General features: G+C 51.1%; 7 protein-coding genes across 7 annotated transcripts; 5 read left to right on the top strand and 2 right to left on the bottom strand.

Annotated features, from left to right (window-relative positions):
- Positions 1-41: 41 nt before the first annotated feature.
- On the top strand, positions 42-424 carry PSV08DRAFT_277894 (uncharacterized protein; the record flags this gene model as incomplete). The annotated part of the gene is made up of 2 exons (XM_066092538.1): positions 42-268; positions 354-424. Coding segments are annotated over 2 exons (288 nt in total), but the record flags the coding sequence as incomplete, so codon positions are not given.
- A 2,105-nt stretch (positions 425-2,529) lies between these two features.
- PSV08DRAFT_277884 (uncharacterized protein) lies at positions 2,530-3,832 on the bottom strand. Its single transcript, XM_014222205.1, has 3 exons — positions 3,367-3,832; positions 3,003-3,274; positions 2,530-2,945 (listed from the first exon to the last, which is right to left on the bottom strand). The coding sequence occupies exons 1-3, from the start codon at positions 3,549-3,551 to the stop codon at positions 2,839-2,841; spliced, it is 564 nt and encodes a 187-aa protein (XP_014077680.1). The 5' UTR covers positions 3,552-3,832; the 3' UTR covers positions 2,530-2,838.
- An 897-nt stretch (positions 3,833-4,729) lies between these two features.
- Positions 4,730-5,630, bottom strand: PSV08DRAFT_277877 (Gar1/Naf1 RNA binding region-domain-containing protein). Its single transcript, XM_014222203.2, has 5 exons — positions 5,512-5,630; positions 5,413-5,460; positions 5,263-5,363; positions 5,061-5,206; positions 4,730-5,013 (listed from the first exon to the last, which is right to left on the bottom strand). The coding sequence occupies exons 1-5, from the start codon at positions 5,585-5,587 to the stop codon at positions 4,758-4,760; spliced, it is 627 nt and encodes a 208-aa protein (XP_014077678.2). The 5' UTR covers positions 5,588-5,630; the 3' UTR covers positions 4,730-4,757.
- A 352-nt stretch (positions 5,631-5,982) lies between these two features.
- On the top strand, positions 5,983-8,768 carry PSV08DRAFT_400006 (uncharacterized protein; the record flags this gene model as incomplete). Its single annotated transcript, XM_066093586.1, has 6 exons — positions 5,983-6,188; positions 6,237-6,286; positions 6,374-6,681; positions 6,729-6,850; positions 6,899-8,149; positions 8,201-8,768. 6 exons carry the CDS (start codon positions 5,983-5,985, stop codon positions 8,568-8,570), a joined length of 2,307 nt encoding a protein of 768 aa, XP_065949635.1. The 3' UTR covers positions 8,571-8,768.
- Positions 8,769-9,420: 652 nt separating this feature from the next.
- PSV08DRAFT_197680 (uncharacterized protein) lies at positions 9,421-10,705 on the top strand. Its single transcript, XM_014222201.2, has 2 exons — positions 9,421-9,647; positions 9,713-10,705. Exons 1-2 carry the CDS (start codon positions 9,574-9,576, stop codon positions 10,491-10,493), a joined length of 855 nt encoding a protein of 284 aa, XP_014077676.1. The 5' UTR covers positions 9,421-9,573; the 3' UTR covers positions 10,494-10,705.
- Positions 10,706-11,029: 324 nt separating this feature from the next.
- On the top strand, positions 11,030-13,099 carry PSV08DRAFT_400004 (uncharacterized protein; the record flags this gene model as incomplete). Its single annotated transcript, XM_014222200.1, has 4 exons — positions 11,030-11,386; positions 11,440-11,912; positions 11,963-12,080; positions 12,135-13,099. The coding sequence occupies 4 exons, from the start codon at positions 11,030-11,032 to the stop codon at positions 12,792-12,794; spliced, it is 1,608 nt and encodes a 535-aa protein (XP_014077675.1). The 3' UTR covers positions 12,795-13,099.
- A 3,679-nt stretch (positions 13,100-16,778) lies between these two features.
- On the top strand, positions 16,779-21,840 carry PSV08DRAFT_400003 (uncharacterized protein; the record flags this gene model as incomplete). The annotated part of the gene is made up of 3 exons (XM_014222198.1): positions 16,779-19,491; positions 19,550-21,285; positions 21,338-21,840. 3 exons carry the CDS (start codon positions 16,779-16,781, stop codon positions 21,647-21,649), a joined length of 4,761 nt encoding a protein of 1,586 aa, XP_014077673.1. The 3' UTR covers positions 21,650-21,840.
- Between the last annotated feature and the right edge of the window lie 616 nt (positions 21,841-22,456).

The following is a 22,456-nucleotide window of genomic DNA, read 5'->3' as shown; positions in this document are numbered from 1 at the left end:
AATTTCTCCTCTTGATTTAGTCTTTTTTTTTTGAAAAAGCATGGCGTTTATGGCGGTTTGGTGAGACCCTGCCTGGTCCTGGGTTTGGACAGAACATGTCGATTTCTACATACCTCATGCATCACTGCATACGTTTGCTTTATTTTGTCTTACTCTTTTTCATGTCGCACAATTACCCTTTGGCGGCTGTTTGCACTCGCGACTGCACAAGCGCTTTGTACGAGCACCTTTGCCAACACCTTTCTACTGGAGCATTTGTTCAGCATCTGTATTTTAATTCACTTTGGAGTTTTTTTTTTGGCTTGCTATCAGCACGGCTTAGCCAAGTACCGTCTCGGCATGTTATAGACCAGGTCCGGAGGCTTAGCAGGGCACTGGACAAATGCAACTGCATCTTCCCGTACAGCCATTTAGGCGAAACAGTCAGACTCAATCCAAAACTGCGTGTATTTTTTTTTCTAGACTCCATGATTCCTAACTGATGCAGCTTTTATGCAGTGACCCACCAAGAATAAACACGATGAGTGCAATTTACCAAATTGCCCCGAAAAGGACGCTACATCGTGTTATATAATTTCCGATGATGTCAGCTGATAGCACTAAAGAGAGCTCCCATGCCTCATTTTGTCTGTCTTGCCTAGAAGAAAGCACATCCCCAGCCGCCTGCCTTTGTTGCATGTCAGTCGCACCCCAGCCACCCACCCCCTCACTCAACACACCAACACACCACACTCCCTCACTTGCCAACACTACAAGCAAGGAAAAAAAATACTCCGAGTCAAACCGAGCTTATTACAGTGAGTATGTGAACGATACGCGCGTATCAAGTGCCGCCGAGGCGTTTCCGCGCAAAGCATTGTACATGAGTAGTTAACCCAATCCCACCTTGATCATCAATCTAATTGGCTCCAATTACCCTTTTCATCTCTCAAGCTCTCCCAAACAGATGGAAAAGAAAGAAAAATGGCCGGGAAACCGAGTAGACCGGGGACCTTGCTTGATCTCATCGATGCCTAGACCGGCTCGATCCGCGGCCTGGGTTATGTGTGCATGTATGAGTGTTAATTCCAAGGCCACTGCTGCTGCTGCTCCTCCTCACTCAATCTAGTCTCGTTTCTATAAAAGGGCGGCAGCGGCAGCGGCAGTTTGGGGCATGGTTGCATGGTGCATGGGGGGTAAAAAAAGGGTAAACCGGAAAACAGACTCCAAGACCCTCTGGTTGGCAGAAGGGCGAATTATTATAAGTAGGTTAGTATAGTTTACGGGATCAAGGATCGGAATGCAAAGGGCCAAGAGGGATTCCCAAAAAAGGTCTGTAATGTTACTCTTCGTATGGTAATAAAAACAAGAAAGGATGCCGGCGGCAGTGCGTGTGTGGGTTTCCCGGATGCGGTTGGGTTGGCCTTGCACGGCTTTAGGTACAGCGGGGAAAGAGGGAAGGATAGGGCGGATCGACGATCTAGTGCGCTGCGCGGCGTGTTTGACGCTTGACCTGTTTTGCGCGCCTTTGTGTGCTTGCGTGGGTTTGGGTGGATGGGCATGGTTTGGTTTGGTTTGGTTGGGGGGGGGGGGGGGGGGGTGGCTGAGCTGGGCGGGCGGTCTAGTGGACTGTAGTTCGTAATGGTACCATTAACTATAATTGGTGTTGGCGGGAACGACAAACGGGTGTGGCAGTGGAGATGTTGATCTCCATTATCTCATCGAGGCGTCATGGTGTCGTTGTTTGTCTCAAATGTCACAAGTTTGGTCGCGTCGGCTGGGTGATGGACGGACCTCTTTCGTTGCGAGGACAGAAGAAGGGGGGGGCAGCGGACTGGCTTGAGCTTTGTCTTGTTTTTCTTTGTTAAATCAGGCTGTTTTGAGATAGTGATGACGGTGATGAAAAAAAAGGGTAGGTATAGTTGAGTTGACTTATGGGGATAAATAGTTTTTTTGCCCGTTTTGGGGGGCTGATTTCGGGAGTATTACCGCGAGCGCTTGGTTTGTTCAAGGGCTGGAGTATCACCCTTTCGCACCCTCTTTACATTATTACCTCGCTGTAGTGGTAACGTATGTAACTTATTTTACGCACAACAAAGAGGAAAGAGACAAAGAAAAGTCCCTGCATCTCATCCTCCTCGCGCTGCATCTACAGCTGGCTCAGATGACGGGGAGGGGGAAAGGGGCAGGTGGTATGCTGATCCCTCACCCCCCATTCGCGATAATTAGCATTGTATACCCCATGTTACTTTTTTCAGTATTGACTACAGTTGTCATGCTCGCATTTGCGCCCGATTACTGCCCTTTAGACTTGGCGATGTGAGGTGATGGTCGTTGTTAAGGGAGCTTGAGAGTTAGTGGCTTGAGTCACAGGTACCTATGTATGTACGAGAACAAGGGAGGGTGCTTTATTCCAATTCCATATGACCACCTAAACAAGGTTGAGAATGGGAGAAGTGTGAACTAGAATGTGTACGTATACAGGCGTGCTTCTGACTAGATGCAAAGACCAATTTGGTTGTGTTAGTACTTGTATTCGTATTTTCCTCTGCGCTATGCTTCAAGACATCCATTCTCATTCTTCGTTCCTATTGCTAACATCTAGGTGTACTGTTACTCTTACACACATGCGCTCATTCCGCTGCTGTGCGTTAATACAATCAGTATCTCGTTCATCATTTATGTATTACAACATTCGCTGTTGCTTTCGCCCAAATTACATGGTACATGCTTACCACCAGTACCTTCATAGACACGTGGCACATGAATTGTAGAAAAAAGTAAGAAAACAAAGCATTACATGCAAAGAAGTTTGGAAATGTTTCTCATAACAAAAAAAGCCAAGATCACAACACATTACTACCTGACGTAGGTGTTGGAGTTGACTTGGCTAGCCATGACCATCATCCAGACGAGAAACACCGTTCCGATGATCCAAAATGCAAACTGAGCCTGCCAGCACTGGCCTATTTCCAGCTTGATTAGTCTCTCCCACCTTTCAAAAAGAATGGATGGTTACTCACAAATATTCCTCTGCTGCAAAAACGCTAGCGTTTCCATGGTGGGACCCCTTGGATCGGTATTGAACACATAGGTATTGCATTGGTTGTTGATATTGGGTCCAGCGAAGAGTTGTATCGCAGTTCCAATGACGCCGGCGAGGAAGAGGACGAGCAGGATGAAGGAAAACAACATCATGACGCCAGGAAGGAGCTTCCGTTGCGCAATGTAGATGATTTCGATAATGATGAAGATGATAGCAAGAGTGCCTACTGTGACACCATATGGCATGATCCTATATGTGACTTGGGTTAGCAGTCGTCTCCAGGGAGAATTGAGCATTGTTTGCATTTGCTGCTTGAGTATAGATGGTAGACTTTCACATACCATGGTGTTCCCAAACCCATTCGATTCTGTATCTCCATGAATTGCGCATTCACGCCCAATATCAGTCCTGCTGTTGCCAGCATAACTATTGTCCAGATGTTCAGTTGTAAGTCTGGCCAGTAGTACTTTTCCCGTACTACTATCGCCGAGCCGACTACTGTGCCTGAGTGTCCTGCGCGCGCCATTTTTTCGGTATTTTGAACTTTGAAGCTTCGTCGCACGTGGTTCGCGATGGATTTGCGTTCAGTTGGGGTCGAGCAGGGCGAGGGGGTTGTTGCGCTCGTGTTGCTGCAATGGTATTCCTAGGTGTGGAGCTTCGTTGCCTTGTTTACCGTCGGTTATCCGGAGACTGACTTGGCAGCGTCGCAATCTCTCTTCCCCTATTCAGCAATTGACCAGATGTGCGTCTCTTCTGTTGATATCCAGCCTCTCACGGAGTTGTCTCCGAGTCTTTGCGCGCTGTCGTACAGAGGCTGTGGGGACTGGCACAAGCGAATGAGTGACGTGAGGGTGTGGCTCAGTCACGGCGGGATTGTTGCGGGGTGGAATGCGGAGAGCTCGGTGGTACCAGGACACCCCTTTCGAGGAGCAAAACTGAAGAGGAAAAAGAAAGGTAGGGAAAGATGGGTCGTGTAAGAGGAACACAAAAGTCGTCTGAGCCCCTACAGAACCTGTTGTTGTTGATGCTTCCGCGGACCGCCGCGACCCCATTGAGGAGGCTGGGCGGGGATGGCTGGCATGTCGCGAATGAGTTTATTGGCCGCGGCACGAGGCTCCATCGGAAAAAAGCCCAACCTTTCGACTCTTTCAGGTGTTTTGCAGCATCCAACAGATGTGATGTTGACATCACGGCACCTATGTGCTTTGCTTATTCTTGCACACGTTGGGAATTGCTAAAGTTCGTCTTGTCACCCACGCCTTCAATTGTAGGTTAATTAGTGACCGGTGAAAACCATCAGCATACGAAAGATGACCATCTCCAGAATGAGATGATGCGCAATCCCCCATGCTTCTTTGTAAAGTTGTTTTGGTGACATGTCAAAAGTTCGCCGTCTGGTGCCTTTCAAGCTTTTTAGTGATGTAGCGCCATCTCTCTCAACCCCAACAGTCAACCATGATCACCACGTATAGGGCTACTCAGCTTCCTGTCTTTGCGATTGCTTGTAAAATCGAGAGTAATTTGGCTAGAAAAATAACAATCCGCGCATCCGTCTCAAAGTGTCCTCAACAGGGCACCATATTTTCGACATGTTACAGTGATTCCATCGCAACTCCAAAACGCCGACAAATGATCATGGTATCGGTGGGTAATCGTAGGCTCGAGCAGAAACGGCAGCGCAAATGGCAGCGCCTCTCCAGCGTGAGGTGATCGTCGTCCCGGGCCGAAGCATCTAGTATCCTCCTCGTCCACGTCCACCAAAGCCACCACCACCACGTCCACCGCCTCTTGAGAAACCACCGCTTCCGCCGCGACCTCCACCACGGGCGCCAAAGCCTCCGCGTCCAGGGGGTCCACCCCGTCCACGCGGTGCTCCACGGCCGCGACCTCCAAAGCCACGAGAGCCACCTCGTGGTGCTCCACGGCCTGCGCCAGCGGGTTTCTTGACCTTCGTAACGCCGCCAACAGGCTTGGGCTTGGGCAAGAACCTATTCTTGTTAGCGCGCTAGATGGACAGCCAGGTGAGCCACGTTACCTGTCAAGAGGGAGCAGCTTGTCGCCCCCAATGTAGAACTTGTCGCCAGCCTTGAATGACTTCGCTTGTATGCCCTCTTGCGGCTTGATGGTAAAGTAGACCTGGTTCAGCGGGCCCATGATCTCGTCAACTTTTCCGATGGGTGTCTGCAGATGAGTCAATCCTGTTTTCTCCTTGGCTTCCAGGTTCGCAATATATATACCTTGTTCTCCAGGTAGATTGGCGCATTGAAGTAGGGAATCTTGGTGTTTATCGATTCGCAGAACATCTCGTTTTCGCAGTCGTGAACAAATTTTCCCATTTCTTACAAAAAGTTAGCTCCAGCCTTTTCGCATCAAAGTGATCTTCTTACCAACAACAGTGTCTGGGGGTCCGAAAGAAGCTCCCATTCCACCGCGTCCTGTGGCGCATTAGCTAGGAAATTCTGTACAGCTATGAGGGTGCAACATACCTCCACGCGCAGAGAATCCACCACGTCCACCGAAGCCGCCGCCGCGACCGCCACGAGGAGTTCCGCGAAATGCCATTGTTTCTGTTGTGTTGAGAGTGGTCGGTGCGCGAAAGGTGAGCTTGTTCGAGAGCTTCGCGAAAAGTTCGAACTGAAAATGAAGTTGGAAAGTCAGGGCCAATCGGTCCCACGTTTCGCCGATGGATCCTGCCGCCGCATAACCCCACCAAATGCACCTGCCAAGGCCAAGTGGGCTGTCGTGGGCGTGGACCTTTCTGAAATTGTGTATGAGTCGGACGTTGCTTTGCATCCGGACCTGACCCTCCAGACTGGTTTGGAGACATTCTACCTGCGACACGGTTCATCGCATCCGCATCACGCTCAGAGTCATCATCTTGTGCAGTGCTTGACTCACCACTGCTGTATACATACAACTTCCGCCCCGCGTGCTTGAGACTCGACAGTAACAACAACATGGCGGACGCAGTCAAAGATGCCGTCAACTCGGCTGTCGAGGGAGTGAAAGAGCTGGCCGTATCTGCCGAACAGAAGGCCGAGCAAAAAGGAAACAAGGCCCCGAAACCGAAGAAGGAAAAGAAGGCCAAGGGCGATGCTGGCGATGGTCGTCCATTGATGCTTGACCCTGCACCAGCCTTCATAGACCATCGCATCAAGATTTTGTAAGTGGTACTTGAAATTTTGCGAAATGCATGCTAACCGTGTCCCAGTGAGAAACTCAAGGCAAAGTACGACGAAGAAATCGCCCAAAAGCCCCGCGGTACGCTCATCACTTCGACACGAGACCCCTTTGCATATTACTGACTTATTGCTCTTGCGACAGAGAAAATTACTATTACGCTTGAAGACGGCAAGATTGTTGAAGGCGAATCATGGTCCACCAGTCCTGCCGACATCGCGCGAAACATCTCCAAGAGCCTGTTTGAGCGCACCGTTGTCGCGCGTTTGGACAAAGGAACACCGGATGAGACACTATGGGATCTTGAGCGACCACTGGAGAAGAGCTGCAAGCTCGAGCTTCTGCCGTTCGACGACCCTGAAGGCAAGAAAGTCTTCTGGCACTCGAGCGCGCATATCCTAGGAGAAGCCTCGGAACGCAGATTTGGATGCGACCTGTGCATTGGCCCTCCTATTGAAGATGGATTCTACTACGAGGTATGCCTTGGTACGAGGTTCCAAGGTCGTTGTTGATTGTATTACAGATGGCCCTTCCCGATAACGCTGCTGTTGAGCATGCCGACCACAAGCCGCTAGAGACTATTGTCAACAGCATTGTTAAGGAGAAGCAAGTCTTCGAGCGTCTGACCCTATCTAAGGACGATTTGTAAGTTTTTTTTGTCAATTCGTAGCGAATCTATCTAACTTGTCTTAGGCTTGAAATGTTCAAGTCCAACAAGTACAAGCAGCACATCATCAAGGATAAGATTCCCGACGGCAGCTTTACCACTGTGTACAGAAACGGACCACTCATTGATCTCTGCCGAGGACCCCATGTACCGCACACCGGACGGATAAAGCAGTTCAAGGTCATGAAGAATTCCGCATCATACTTCTTGGGTGATGCTAAGAACGACAGTCTGCAACGTATTTATGGTGTTTCATTCCCCGACAAGGATGCGATGCAGCAACATCTCAAGTTCCTCGAAGAAGCTGCCAAGCGCGATCACCGCAAGATTGGAAAGGAACAAGAATTGTTCTTTTTCCACGAGTTCAGTCCTGGTTCGTGCTTCTTCCTCCCACATGGTCAGATCATCTACAACACACTGCAAGCTTTTCTGCGCGAAGAATACTGGAACCGTGGGTATCAGGAAGTGGGATCACCAAACATGTTCAATTCTTCGCTATGGAAAATTTCGGGTCATTGGCAACATTACGCAGACGACATGTTCACTTTCGATGTCGAGAAGGAAAAGTGGGCTCTGAAGCCCATGAACTGCCCCGGACACTGTTTGATTTTCGGGCACCGTGAGCGCAGTTACAGAGAGTTGCCTATTCGCATGGCTGACTTTGGTATCTTACATCGGAACGAAGCCAGCGGTGCGCTTACCGGCCTTACCCGTGTGCGCAGATTCCAGCAAGATGACACCCACGTTTTCTGTACCCAAGATCAGATCACTGAGGAGATCTCTGCACTGTTCGACTTTCTGAGAGCCGTATATGGAAAGTTTGGTTTTACGTTCAAGCTGAAGTTGAGTACACGTCCTGAGGGCTTCCTTGGTGACATCGACACATGGAACAAGGCCGAGGCGAAGTTGACCGAGGCTTTGGATCAATTTACCGCCGAGGGTGGTGGCGCTTGGGAGCTTAACCCTGGTGATGGTGCGTTCTACGGTCCCAAGATCGACATTACCATTTCAGACGCTTTGAAGCGAGAGTTCCAGTGTGCCACCATTCAGCTTGATTTCCAGTTGCCCATCCAATTCGGACTTGAGTACATGACTTCTGAGGTCATTCCTACAAAGGCGAAGGAGCAACCAAAGGAAGTCGAACAGGCCGAGCAGAAGGAGAAGCCAGAAGCCACTGATGCTGTTGTGGCCAAGAATCCCAAGGAACCACAACCAGGTTACGCAAGGCCCGTCATGATTCACCGTGCTATCTACGGTTCCTTTGAGCGTTTTATTGCGTAAGTCTTGGCTCCCACTCATGATGAGAATATCCCGCTAAATAGCTCCAGTATCCTCACAGAGCACTTCGCAGGTAGGTGGCCTTTCTGGCTGTCACCCCGCCAAGTCATGGTCATTCCTGTGATGCCGAGCGCAAACGACTATGTCAAGGAAGTTCAGGCTGTGCTCCGGAAGAACCGTTTCCACGCCGACATCGACATTAGCGGTAACACTATGCAAAAGAAGATCCGTACAGCACAGCTGGCACTATACAACTTCATCATGGTTGTAGGTGCAGAGGAGCAACAGGCGAGGGCTGTCAACTGGAGAAACCGCGATGACCAAGAGACTCAACAGCGCGGTGTCATCGTACCGCTTGATGAGGCTGTTGAAAAGCTGATCAAGCTGAGAGATGAGCGTAGGCTTGAGAACAAGGTTTAAGTTGGGCGAGTCGAAAAAGAAATACGACCGATGCATATGAGGCGTAAAGGGGCATGAAGATATGAATTGATGAAGTATAGTGAGGCGGTGTGGCTGGCATGTGTCTGTTTATATGTATATCCGAGAGAACTGGAGAGTGCGCAATGGTACTCTCCAATACCCCTAACAGAACTCCAGAATGAATTTTGCTCAAGTATCAGCTGTTTGATTTGGTGTATTCTGGTGGATGAAGAATAATGGTGCTCGTATGGTGATAATATGATAGGGACCCCCTCCCCTCCCCTTTGCTAGAAAAACCCAAGCGGCCGATATTCTTGAGTCACGGATTTACTTCGCTTGGCAACTATGATCTTCTGGTATTCCACGGTCTCAGCACAGCTCGAGTATTGCTCATGAATAAGCTACCTGAGTTTTCTACACCGATTTGGATGGCCATGATAAAGGTGTGCTTGGATTGCCAGGTCCAATATTTTCGTGATTGAAATTGTCACGATTGTCATATTTGTTAAAAGCTTAACAGCTACTTATGCAGATGGAGTTCGAGATCATAGTGTGCAGCGTAGATGCAGAAGATGTACTGTGTACTTACTACGTATGGGAGGAAAGTTCCAAGACACCGGTAGCCAATCAAGGGCCGGTGAGACGCTAGGGTAGGACCCTGCGTCCAAGTGCGCAGCCAACAGTCAGAACAAGCCCTTGTGGACTCGAGAATGAGGCGGGGAGATTGTACTGCCCCAAGCTTACAGTTGAATAGGGGTGGAATTATGCACTTAGGTTACATGGTATGACGCCAGGTTTTCGCCTCACGAGTGTGCCTTCTGTCGTCCATGGTTGCTTGCTCTGCTTCAATCAACGCTTCTCGGGTACACGCTACGTCATTCGTCACTCGTCACGGGCCCGGCCGTCCCTGTAATTAACTACTTGCCCAGAAGCTGTGCTTGCTCTCCTAACCTCCATACCATCTTCAAAAAATACCCAAGTCAATTCACATCTCCCAATCACAATGACAGCTAATGCGCCCACGCTGATCAATCTGCCACCGCCGCCATCTGGAGACGAGACTCCAGGCGACGCTCCGTAAGACACCATATGTCCCTAGCGGGGCTGAGTATCAAGCAAGTCGACTAATACCACGCACACAGGGGCACACCCAATTCCGTTACAACTACTATGTCTGAGTTGTCTACTGTTGCCATCAAGGACGGACATCGAGGCCACTTTCCCCACCATCGCAATCCAGCTGAAGCCGAGCGCGCAGATCGCATCTCACGCCTGGCTGGCCTTGAGCGGGTTGCAGTCTCCGGTCGCTCTTCTCAAGGACTCAACCCAGGTGTCGCAGCCAACCACCCTCCAGCTTACTTTGACGCAAACAACCAACCTCAGCTGTTCCGCGAGCGCAGTACCGTTGGCAGTGCTAGTGCCACTGGATCTGTCGGTGGTCGCACAACCTGGGCCAGCGGCAGCGATGTGTATGAGCCAGACCGGATGAGTGAGGACCAGGACATGGACACTTCAAGTATGGGTGGCTTCAGCGACGAGGCGGCTTCTCTGGTCGGTTTCGGTGAGGGCGCGAGGACGCCAGCTCGCCACAACAGTCAGCTCGGCAGTCCGGCTGTGGGCAAGGCGAGCGCATTGCCTGGCTATCTAAGGGACCAGACCCCGGTGAGTCCCATGTCGAGCGTCGGCGTCCCTCCCAGCGCGGGATCGACGCAGACCATGTCGAGCACTGAGCAGCAGAAGAAAGAAGCACGCATGATGAATGGCATGACGTACGACGACAAGATCGTCGACACTGCTAGCGATGGGCCTGTTGCCAGTGGCCGGGATGGCGACTCAACCTCAGGAGACGCTATCCGCGAGCGCATGCAACAGCGTCAGGCCGACCAGGACGCGCTGACTCCTGAGCAGCAGAAGGATGCCTAGGTGGAGGCTCTCTGGTTTCGTTGGGTTATGATTTCAGGCGGGAGTTTGGAATGCTGTCATGGCTACAGCAGGCGGTCTTGATGATTTTTCACACTTTTAGTATGGATACAACACAGCATGATTATTGAAAATGGCTTGTGCTTGTTTCAAACAAGGAAGTCCATGGTGACTTCGATTGAATTGATTGTATGAAAAAAAAACACATTCCTCTCAAAGCCTGTTGGCGATCTACGCTCTTGCAATGTGCAGTGGCAACCCCGCATTTCGCCTGCAGCTGGTGATAGGAGATAGCAGCTGCGGGCATTGCAACTGCGGGCAAGCGCCCCCCCCCCCCACCCTCGATTCCGCTTCACATGCGGCGACTCTGTTGTAGAACCACCGATAACTTGTCGTCTCACATTTGTATCGCCGTGTCCTGAGCACATGCATACTTGACGGCATATAGCTCTCTGCTCCACACCGACATAGCTCTTAACTCCTGCTGCGGAGCCCCGCATCCCGCAATACGCAATACGCGACACATAGGCGTCGCAACCATGACAGACCGCAATCACGGCTCCGACACCAAGAATGCCTCGCTCAGCAGCTCCACCTCGTCCATAGGCCGTAACGCTCCGCCTGCTCTCAAGATGGGCTCTGCTCCAAGTCCCCACTCGTCGCACCGCTCAAGCTTTGCTGAGCATATGCGAGGAGCCCCCACGTCACCGCGCGCATCACGCCAGCCCTCCCTCACACAACAAGCCCTTCAAGAGCTTCTCAACAACCCCCCGACAAAAGGCGGCGATTCCAAGTTTCAAGGACGTGACTGGAAGACCGTCCGTCTTCGCGAGATTGTCGACCCGGAGCTGGTCAGGTTTGTCGAGTACAACACCAGTGTCGAGGATGCTACGAATGTGAGGAATACGACTGCATCCTCTTTCTGCATGCTCGATACTGATATGCATAGATACTAGTTAAGAACGGTGCCCCTAACGTCGTCCTCCTTCGTGAAGATACCAACTCGCGACATGCAGTCGGGACCTTTGATTACAGCGATCTGAATGCCTATCTTCTCCTAGTAGTCGGCCTTGCACAACCCGAAGAGAGAGACATTGCATCATTCGACGAGCTTGCAAGGAAGGGTCGAGAGGGCAAGCCCATTCCCCTCAAGGACGTCAAAGAGGTTGGTGGCAACAAGGAGCCGTTGATCACCCTAGATGAGAATACAGACCTCTGCAAAGCGATTGAAGTGTTTGGCAGTGGTATACACAGAATACTCGTCGTTGAAGAAGGCTCACAAAATGTCGTTGGAATTCTCACGCAGTTGAGACTAGTGCAGTTCTTCTGGGAGAATCGGTCGAGCTTCCCGGCCGTCAACCAGCTGTACCCACAGCTGATCAAGGACTTAGATCTTGGCTCAAAGACGGTCATGGCCATCAAGTGAGAATCCCTGGCGCTTATCAATGCCCTTGAGCTGACCAGAAAAATAGTGGAGATAAACCTTTGGCGGCAGCTCTTGAGCTTATGAACAATGAAGGTGTCTCGTCTCTGCCAGTCCTCGATGCACAGAATAATGTCATTGGCAACATATCACAAGTCGATGTCCGGGTAAGCTCTCAGGGTTCTGACCTTTTGCGTCTGCGACTGACGATATGTCGATAGCTCTTGACTAAATCCACATCACTTCCGTTACTTCGCTCATCCTGCATCCACTTCATCTCCGTCATCCTGTCTGAACGGGGAGTGAATGACGGGAAAGACTCGTTTCCTGTGTTCCATGTAAACCCATACAGCACTCTTGCACATACGGTGGCTAAGCTAGTAGCTACCCGCTCGCACCGCATGTGGGTCGTTGATGCACCATCACCTGCCTCATCAGGGCCTTCCACACCCGCAATAACACCCGCAATTGTTGTTCCACCTTCGCCCATCACACCACTTCCTGGGTTGGCCGGTCCAACTCCGGTAACCTCTACGGCACCTACACACCTTGCTGCTACAGGAGCCGTTGCCCCGTCCATTTCGGCATCAGCAATCTCAGCTATGCCGGGAGCTAGCCTCTCAGGCAGACTCAGTGGAGTCATCAGCCTTACGGACATCCTCAATCTTTTTGCAAGAGCCAGTGGACTAAACCCCCATGATCCAGATGAAGCCAGACGGGCCAGACGCAGGTCAAGCTCCAGCAGCATGAGGAGAAGCATGGATAGCTCGCGCAGTGAAAGTATCTCCGCCATCGCAGGCAGGCGCAGCAGTGTAAGCGAAAGGGAAAAGAACGGTCCAGCGCCTCAGGGTTTGGGTATTTCCAGGGGTCGCGGCCCGTGACAGATGGAACCATGCGACCGGGGGACCTCAATCCTTTCACAGAACATCATTTCCTTTGCACTTAGAATCAAGCGTGACGAACGTTTTCCGCGTGTTGTCTATCAGCAAGCTGACGTCCATCATTGGCGGGAGTCGTGGCTCATGACTGTTAGCACGCTCCTTTTCTTTTTTCATCTTTAATGAGCATTATCTATTTTACTTTGTCAAGCCAGTGTTCATATAAGCGAAAACCTTTTTTCCCGAGGCATGTAGTCTTTTTTTTGCGAGTGAACCATAGAAGATTGGAGAAGAAGAAAAAAAAAACAGTGACATCTTATTTTTGCTTTTCTGTTTGAGAACAAGATGTCGACATAAAAGTACTCGTCACGTGTGAATCTCTTTGTGTAAACAAGAAGCCTTGCACACCTTGTATCTGTGCCTATTTTCCCACGAGAAGCGAAATGAGCGATTTACAAAGAAAGTGATATCATCGCATGTATAAAGTTTTCGCCAATCGACGCCCAGGATGCCTAACGATGAAAGTTAGCCACTTTTAACTCTCAGACAGGGAAGGGAGGATGGGGGAGGGAGTGTGCCATGTGGGTAATTAGCGGAATGAAAGATGTGACGATCAGGAATGCTTGCTAGTACATGTGCCGATCCCTCCCACATACACACACGCGCGCGCCCCCCCAGCTTCTTGCGCAATAGAATGTGGAATTGATTGTCTTTTTGTCTGATCCAATGATGAACCACGGTTGCAGATTGAAAGGTTAAAAATATCACGTGGGGTGCAATGCACAAGTGTCGGAATGCTTTGTGGAGAGTTATATTTTTGGGGGAGGGTTCGGGAGGAGTTACTGTATGCGAAAGGTGGTATGGATGAGTGCGGTTGTCATGTTTGTGTGCTTGAAGGGATGTTCCCTGCAGCGTATACCGACCGGAGGAGCGTGTAGAAAATGGTCGTGTGTAGGTTCGGATGCATTGTGCCGGGCTTGTAAGTACTCACCTTGTCAATATCGCCTTGCAAGGGGTAAGTAAGTAATGCGGTTTTGGCCAGTAGTATTCTTATCGTTTGTGTGATGGGATGCTGAAAACGACTTTGTTTGTGAAGATATCCATTGGACCGATTAGTTGTGCTGAGCTATTTATTTTGGCAATCATAATAATGCAAGTACTATTCGTATGCAACAAAGTCTGGATGCAGCCTCTTTTTCGCTTGTGCGGGCGCCCAAAAAAAAGATGGCTGGCGTACTTCAAGTATGGATTGGGAGAAAAAAAAGAAGGAAATACACACGGCTGTAACGAAGCGCAGGGGTGCGCCTAAAGAGAGTGGTGGAGAAAGAACAAAAGATATGCAGGAGAGCGGAACGAGGAGTGGGTTGCAAGGCCCTCAGGCGCGAGCCATCGTCTCAGGCTATGCACGCCTGGCTGCAGGTCGTGTGCCTGACGGGATATTAGGTGCGTCTGCCCTTTCCTCTCCCCCTCTCCTCTCTCGTGATCTTTCCCGACCGGCACGGTTCGGTATACCTGTCGTAAGTAATATTGCGCGTTCGCTGGGATGCGTGACTCAGGAAGACCGCCCGCTGCAATGGATGGTGCACATCCCGTACATCGGCCAATAAGCCCATCAGCCGGCGCTATCGGCTTGTGACCGCGCCCGCCGAGATGACTGCTTGGGAGGATTTTGGAGCACTGGCATTAATTCGTACTTCCTGGTAACTGGGTCTTTCGTTCTACTGGTGTCAATACCGTGTTTTGTTGCCAAGGCGATGATAATGTGCCTGAGATACATAGTATGGTATTTGCCCGCGGATGCTGGAGACGTATCTTGGCAGGAACAGGGTAGTAGTAGGGTGTTTGCATGCACACGTACTAGGTGCAGTCTTTTTGTATTGCTTTCGTTCACCGCTACGTATTTGCTTATATGCTGATACTACTGCTCTTAACAGCAAGTGGTGAGCAATTCCAATCGAACTGACGCTGAGCCGACGTAAAGTTTTCTAACTTGCGAAAATAGCCGGCTTACATGTATTTGTCTTCCGTAGTCAGAGCCGACCTGTGTGTAATCATAGTTTCTTAATTGTGGATTAGTCTGACATGCATTGCACTACGGCTAAGTATGATGAAGCCCAGTGGAGTCTTCTAGTACATGCTGATATATAAGAATTTAAGAGACTGCAAAAGACCAAGTATGTTGGCTTTCTTGTCTTTGTGTGCAGTCAAGCACACAAAGTACCGCCTTGATCTACAACCCTACCTCTATGACTTGAGTCAATTTTCTAAACATATGGATAAGTTTATATCCATACAGGTACTAGCGTCGCATAGTCCGCTACTGTTCCAGACGGTGACCATCAAATGCAATCTTCCATGTGACTTTGCTGATCCGCTGGGACAAAGGACTACCGTGGGTGACATTCCGATAGTACGGAATATTGATATGTTTGTGCTGACTGGACAAGGTGCACAGGACCAAGTGGCACAGGGAAACCATACACTGCATTTGATGGTAATGAGACTAGTTGCCGGTACGTCGTCGATCACCAGAGTACATATGATGTAGCTGAGTATTGGTTTTTCCCTACGAGGTGTTCTCTGCGTGAGTACACCCTACCACTTGAAAACATGGCTTTTGTTCTACCACTATGTTTTGTTTGTACGGCCCGTGTGAGTTTCTATTGTTGGATTGTTTTGATGCTAAACTCAGAAGCTGTACATTGGACATGCAGATTCAGCTTGTAGAATTGATATGAAGCGCACAAAAGCAACGACAAAACTTATCTGGCTTGGATAAGTAAGTTTGCAGAACCAGAGAGACAGGTCAATCCCAAATGTTGTTGTACTAGCCATGGAAAGATTGCTTCTAGAACAAAAGGGCCTTGGGCTTCGGAGCTCGGCAGAAAACCGCCGAGGCCTAAGTGAGCTAGCTTGGGGATACAATCCAATCATTGGACTGCCAGACCGTTCTTTTTTAGATGCATAGAATCAATTATTGCCGAGCCAAGGGGCGGCCGGTCGGCTCCTAAGTACGCGCACGCGCAAAGAGAGCCTACAACCAAAAAGAAAACTAAGCAGTCTGGGTTGTCCCGAAAGGCAAAGTCTACCTATTACACCTGGCCGGGACCCCTGCGCAACCCCCTGCAAGGTTCCGCCGTCTGTGCCAGGAGGTGGTGCGCCCTTGTGACTGGCGAGCGAGCAATTTGGAGGCCGGGAATTGTATTTGCATCTCGTCCTTGTAGCGGGTCAGAGCGTGCTTGCTCCCAAGACTTTTTTGACTCGTGGCCGCGACTATGTCCATTGAATCTGTTCGACGGATGGTCAGGGATGCCATGACAAGGTTTGGATCGCCTGCACCTCCATCTCAAAAACTCCTAGTCTGCGTCCCTCCTGCATTGGAACTTGCCCTGGGGCGAACGGCCCTTTCTTTTCCAACTGCTGTTCTGGCCGCGATACCACACCCGCGGCTCTTTGTTCTATCCCAGGCAACTTATACCCTGCGGAACCCCCCTTCACGACCACCGCCGACTTTGGATTCCGCCCCGACGCCGTTGTATGCGCGCTGGGCCCCCAGTACCTGCTAGTGCTTGCGCGTGGCTGTTTCTGGCTACATCGTGCAACACCACGAGAACATCGACCGTTTGGGCCCCCTGAAGCACCCCCCGCAACCCTCAGCGTAAACTTAGTTTAGGCCGACTGTTTGCTGCGCGTGTCATGCCATTGCAAGACGCCTTGATTCGCCCCTAGCATTTTGTGCAAGCCTTTGTACATACATTGCGTATACGACATCGACGACGATACCCGACGGCCGTATCCACGCTCTATTCCGCCACTGAGCTTTAACTTCTCTGGGCCGAGCCATCTGCTGCCACGCCAAGTGCCTCAAGGCTTCCAATCGTTCCCGTCTCTTGGGCGGAAAGCTACCAGGGCACCCCGGAGCATGCTCCATTGCTCCAGTGTGGAAGGTTGCACTACCCCGACATCTTCGCTTCGTCGCATCCAACCATGGCCGACAACTTGTACCTTGACGGGCCACCTTCTACACCTCCAGGTCCCTCGAGGACAAACCGACCGAACAAATCAATGAGGGCGCTCAACACCAATCAGCCGAAGCAGGAGACTTTCTTTGACGATGCGACTCCAGTCGACCGCCTAAGCGACAACGCAAAGCACAACCCCGTGCGCGACTCTCATGACCTGTCATTCACAGAGGCCGGTGTTAGAGACTCGGTTGTGGATAATATGCTTCTGTCACTGGACCAATTCTCTTCAGGAGGCTTGTTCGGCGGCAGCCCAGGGCCTCGATACCAAGGCTACGGAGAAGACGACTTCTTCCTGAGAGACACATCCTTTCGTCCACCCGGCGCGCGCCACCGAGGCCACACGTACACATCGTCGCGCTCCTCCGATTACGATCCGGACGACCACTCGCGATACGCCGCGCACCACTCTCGCGCGCGCCGAAGCAACAGCAGCAACAACATTAGCATGCCCATCTCGAGAAAGGGGAGCACACGAGACATTCATTCGAGCAGACAAATCAACAACTCATACGGACAACTTGGACATCTGAGAGGGGGAAGCAAAAAGGGCAGCATGGGTAGCGGATCTTCGAGCATGGATTTTGGCCAGTCTGGTGTCTTGGGCAACCAGCGGCTTGGGTTTGGAAAGCGCTCTGCGAGTTTTGATCATAGCAATGCAAGTGATCGGGGGCGCATCTCACCCCTCAAAATGGAGTCGGTCCTGGACAGAGGCAGGGTCGCCTATCAGAATTACCACGACGACTACGACGCAGCACCTGAGCCCACCATTCCAGCTGGCCCTCGAAGGGTCCAAGAAGCGCCTCAGTCCCCGCTAGCACTTCCCCCGCAACCCCCGTACGCAGCACCACAGGGCCCTAGGCCCGGACGCAGAGGTAGCGTCCACTCAAACACTAGTTACAAGACCTTGCGGAAAAACAAAAGTCAACCGGGGCCAAGCATGCGAGCACAGGCGGAGGAGTTTGTCAACGCGAGTAGATTACGAGAACTTCCCCCTGTACCGGCCTGGCACGATTCATCGGCACCATCATCGAGCATAGCTGCTAGAGTACCATTGTTTCCTCCGCAACCCCCAGCAGCCTCCAAACCTGGCTTCTTCCGCCGTGTCTTTGGCGGAGGCTCTGCAAAGCCCCAGTCGCAACAGCAAAACCCGCCACCTCTGTCCAACGCGTCGCCAACCGAGCCAACGCCGGCACCCAGTAGACCACAAGCCGCAGATGTCAATTCGATATACTCGGCAAACCGACCGCGCACAACACCAAACACCGGCAGCCAAGCTCCCGTCCAGACCAAGACGTCAGCAAAGGTACCTCAAACCGCGACGTCATCGTCGCATGCAGACACGCAACCGCTGTCACAGCCACCAACACTAGGCAAGAAGCCCTCGTCCTTCTTCAGGCGTCGTAAGAAGTCAGTTTCTGAAAACCCAAGGCCCCCGGTCATGAATCTTGAGCATTCGCCGCCGCCGAGACCAGTGCTACCTGCGCAACCCAGCCCAGGTATAAGCAGTCTGCGCAAGGTTATGAACCCTTACCTGAATGAGTCAGGACGCCCCGGAGACAGAGTCCCGAGAGATGAACAGTCCGGGGATGACGTTGCAGACAGCGAGCGACCACAGGGCTTCTCTCCTACCTATAAGCCCCACAAGGACGCGGCTGTCCGCACGGTCAACGCTGACGCTCCTGGCAACGATCAGACGCCACCGACATCTCGCCATGAACAACTCAAGGCTTCTCATTTGAATAGTGCAAATACACCCAAGCTGAAACTCAAAATGAAACACGGCAAATCAGCCGCCCTGGCTCCACAAGAAGACAGCTTCCTTGCGGATAGTAGCAGCGGTAATGAGGATCAGAGTGGTCGTGCAACACCAACGGGAGAATGCAGCGGTGCAGATGATGTGCACAAAGCGAGCATGGGCCCCACCTGGTCATTGCCCAAACAGGCAGAGGGAAGGAGCAAGCCGTCTAATGATCAGCGGCCCGACCAACTATCACCCCATGAGAACCCAACTTCAAGAAACGGATCTGTTTCACAGTCGGCATCCGAAGTCGAGGACGACGGCTGGATCATTGCCGAATCATCAAACATTGTCTACTCGTCGGGCAAGAGGAGTGCAGCTTCAAAGCGTGTATGGCTCGACACTACTGTACCGGATACTCTCGGTGATACTACTGACGACCTGAAACTTCCACTCGAAGGCACACGTTCATCCCAGCTCTCACTTGAAAAGTCGCTGCCTTGCTCACCTGATACCCGGACACCAACCACGCCTAATGAGATTTTCCACTCTGCGACCGAACTTCCTATAGTACAGGTAGAACGCCGAAACTCTGAATCCGACACCATGTCTGCGGCTGTCCAAGACCGATCGATGCACAGTGAGCCCACTGACGCGGAGCGTGGGCGTGCATTGCAAATCTACAGCGGAGACGAATCTTCTAGTCTCAAGGCACAGGCTGCTGCCATGTTGGGTGATGTCACCCTTTCAAGCACACGAACCCGAAAAGCATTTATGGATCTATTTGACTGGACTGGATTCAATATCCTTGCTGCCATGCGGGATCTTTGCGGCAAGATTATCCTCAAAGCCGAAACTCAACAGGTTGATCGCATTCTCATGAGCCTTTCAGAGCGCTGGTGTGAGTGCAATAGCAACCATGGTTTCAAGGCAGTCGGTAAGTTGCCTACACACCTTTTTGTCCAAATAGGCACACGTAATTAATCCCATTCCAGATGTGGTACATACTATTTGTTATTCCATCTTGCTTCTGAACACGGATCTGCATTTGGCCGACATCGAGTCGAGGATGACCCGTAGTCAATTTGTTCGCAACACGCTTCCCACTGTTGTGCGTGTATGCCAAGACGCGGTCAAGGCTGCTGGTGAAGAAACTCTAAGACCGCAGTCCACCCATTTCCGTAGACCTTCTTTGCCCTGGAACGAGAAATCGGAACCAAACTCTCCCGGTCCTGAAGCCACCAACTTCCCTGGAGATGCTTCCGAAGAGCTCCCCGAGGCTAGGAAGACCCGTAGTCGACTTTCCATTCGACCCCCTGCTAAGAGCGGCAGCGAAGCACTGGTTTCTTATGATGGTACAGGATCAGAGTCCAACACGCTTGTCAACACTCCCTATAATGGGCCCATGAAGGGTTGGGAAATGCAGATTGAGACAGTGCTCAAGGAATTTTACGACTCCATTCGCAAACAACGCCTGCCACTCCATGGATCTTCGGACCTCGTTGTTCATCACCAGCCTTCCAATAACAATCTTTCGGTTACTGGGATGCTACGTCGGACCCCAAGTGTGCTCAGCAAAGCGCCTTCAGACAACACTAGTTACCGAGGCAGATCACAGAATGATTTGCGTAGTATGGGCAACCGCTGGGCTTCTAAGAACCGCTCAAAACAGCGACTGTATCCTTCGTCTACTGTTGCATCAAGCCGCACAAGTTTGGACGATCAATCTGTATGGAGCCCTGCTGGTTCCAGCACTTGGAGTCGGTACTCGTACGGAAAGACTGGCACGTCAATGTCAGTGGATTCACTTGGCTCTCATTTCGCGCATGGCGATTACCAGCAAGCTATTGGCTTTGCCAATGCTCTTAGCCAGGCCATTATTCGTGAGGAAGGCATGACTATTGCCAGCGACGAAGAGTTCTCTCGTGTCGCTCCTCTCTTGGAAGATGAGACTCTTGAGCTTGTTGGGGCGCCATGGGCGAAAGAAGGTATTCTCAAGCACAAACGACACCTCGAAACAGTGGGTCGGAAAGCTAAAGACCGTACTTGGAACGAGTGCTTTGCAGTGGTTGAGAAGGGCTGTATGCGCCTGTTTTCTTTCAGCATGAACTCTAAGGCAGCGAGACAGAAGAGCAAATCGAAACCATCAACTGGTGGTGTCGTAGGTGGTGGTAACTGGATGGACAATGCCGAAGCCTTGGACAGTTTCCAACTCCGACAGACGATTGCGAGCGCGCTGCCGCCTCCTGGATACTCGAAGACCAGGCCACACGTTTTCGCTCTTTCACTTCCCAACGGCGCCGTCCATTTGTTTCAAGTCGGAACCCCTGACATTTGCCGGGAATTTGTGTGTACTGTCAACTACTGGTCCGCCCGTCTTTCCAAGGAGCCCTTGACTGGTGGTGTCAGCAGCATGGAGTATGGCTGGGGCGAGAACGTCATCAACCCAGCCTTGATTCGACGGGACAGCACGCCGTCGGTGCAGGGGCACATGCCTCGTCCGAGTGTCACAAGCTCCCTTCGTAGTTCGATGGACCATGCCACTGGCGCGCCTAAACCCAGGCTTCCTGGTGACAAGGTTGTCCTCTCTGACTGGAGCCCACCAGCGTCGAGCATGATGGCCAGCACTCTTATGGAAGTGGATCAGCTCAGAGCCTTGACCGATTATGTAAAGAACATTGAGAACGAGCTGTCCCATCACAACGAATTGAGAGCGCCTTTGCTCATCGCGGTAAGTCTTAGCATTTTTTGTATTCGGAGCTGCTACTGACTAACAAAACCAGTTCTCACCTCGCCATCCCAATGCGGCAAAAGCCATGGCCAACTGGGAGCGCAAGTCGCAGTACCTTCTCCGGGAAATCGTCAAGTTCCGAACGTACATTGACACTCTGGCCAATGCACAGGCGCAGAAACAGAAGATCTATGCCGAGCGCGAAGCTCGCGAAGCAGAAGCGGACGAGACGAACAAGGATGAGGAGTCGAGTGGCAAACTCAATGAGGATGATGGTGCGAATGAAGCCTCCAAGCCTTGTTCATCCGAAACCTCGCCCAATCCCGCCCTGACTACTGCCTCTTCTTCCCTTTCGCATGCATGAAAGCCATTACCAAGTGGTTTTGTGCATACTGATGATTAATCTTTGTTATGAACAGTTACCCCTTTAAGGTGCACAGTACGCCGTTTGCGACTTCTCCATTCGTCGCGACCGAGCTTGAGACAACAGCGCCCGCATTCAATGGCTTGATGCCGCTCAACACTTTAATGTAATATGTACGATTTTGTACGTTTCGATATGTTTTCTTCTTCTTCTCTTCTTTTTTTCACCCTTCTGATTCTCTTCTCTTTCTTCCTTTTCTCTTTGCTGCTTCCTTTTTTTCCTCAACCGATTGCGTACAATGATCGTTAGAGCTGTTAGAATTGAGACGCCGACCCCATGTATCGTTTTGTTTCCTGTTTTTTTAGCATTGCATCGGACTAGGGAAAGTTGATGGTGCATATATGGTATCTGTTTTTCGTACTGTTTGGTTTGAGCGTTTATTCATATGGACGAGGATTGGCCAATAGGGACGAGAGAAGCTTTGTTCGAATACTATATACCCCATGTTGCGAGACCCATACGATTACAGGCACTGCCCGCGCGCTTGACAGCTGGGTGTGATACCCAAGATGCTTGTGACATGTCTATGATCTAAAAATGATGGATGACTGCATTAGCAAGCTGTAGGTTATACCGACGCCGTTGGTCAAGTGCATCGAGTAGGGCACATTGTAACGCTCGGCTATACTAGCTCAAGACTAATCATTCAGCTATGATGGTTCAAACAAAGGCATCATGCACCCATGGGGACGAACTCGTACAGAGCAAGAAAAAACGTCCCAATCAAACGTGTCCGAGCCCTCGGCC

The sequence above is a fragment of the Bipolaris maydis genome (assembly GCF_028858645.1).
Source record: "Bipolaris maydis strain C4 unplaced genomic scaffold PSV08scaffold_3, whole genome shotgun sequence".
Lineage (NCBI taxonomy): Eukaryota > Fungi > Ascomycota > Dothideomycetes > Pleosporales > Pleosporaceae > Bipolaris > Bipolaris maydis.
Note: the sequence above shows the minus strand (reverse complement) of the source record. Positions and strands in the feature narration are given on the sequence as shown.

Coding starts and splice junctions, on each gene's coding strand:
- PSV08DRAFT_197680 (XM_014222201.2), top strand. CDS start 9,574: ATGACAGCTAATGCGCCCACGCTGATCAATCTGCCACCGCCGCCATCT. Junction 9,648..9,712: donor GAGACTCCAGGCGACGCTCC/GTAAGACACCAT, acceptor CCACGCACACAG/GGGCACACCCAATTCCGTTA.
- PSV08DRAFT_277884 (XM_014222205.1), bottom strand. CDS start 3,551: ATGGCGCGCGCAGGACACTCAGGCACAGTAGTCGGCTCGGCGATAGTA. Junction 3,275..3,366: donor ATGGGTTTGGGAACACCATG/GTATGTGAAAGT, acceptor AGTCACATATAG/GATCATGCCATATGGTGTCA. Junction 2,946..3,002: donor TTTGCAGCAGAGGAATATTT/GTGAGTAACCAT, acceptor AGCTGGAAATAG/GCCAGTGCTGGCAGGCTCAG.
- PSV08DRAFT_277877 (XM_014222203.2), bottom strand. CDS start 5,587: ATGGCATTTCGCGGAACTCCTCGTGGCGGTCGCGGCGGCGGCTTCGGT. Junction 5,461..5,511: donor TGGATTCTCTGCGCGTGGAG/GTATGTTGCACC, acceptor AATGCGCCACAG/GACGCGGTGGAATGGGAGCT. Junction 5,014..5,060: donor AAGCTGCTCCCTCTTGACAG/GTAACGTGGCTC, acceptor TAACAAGAATAG/GTTCTTGCCCAAGCCCAAGC.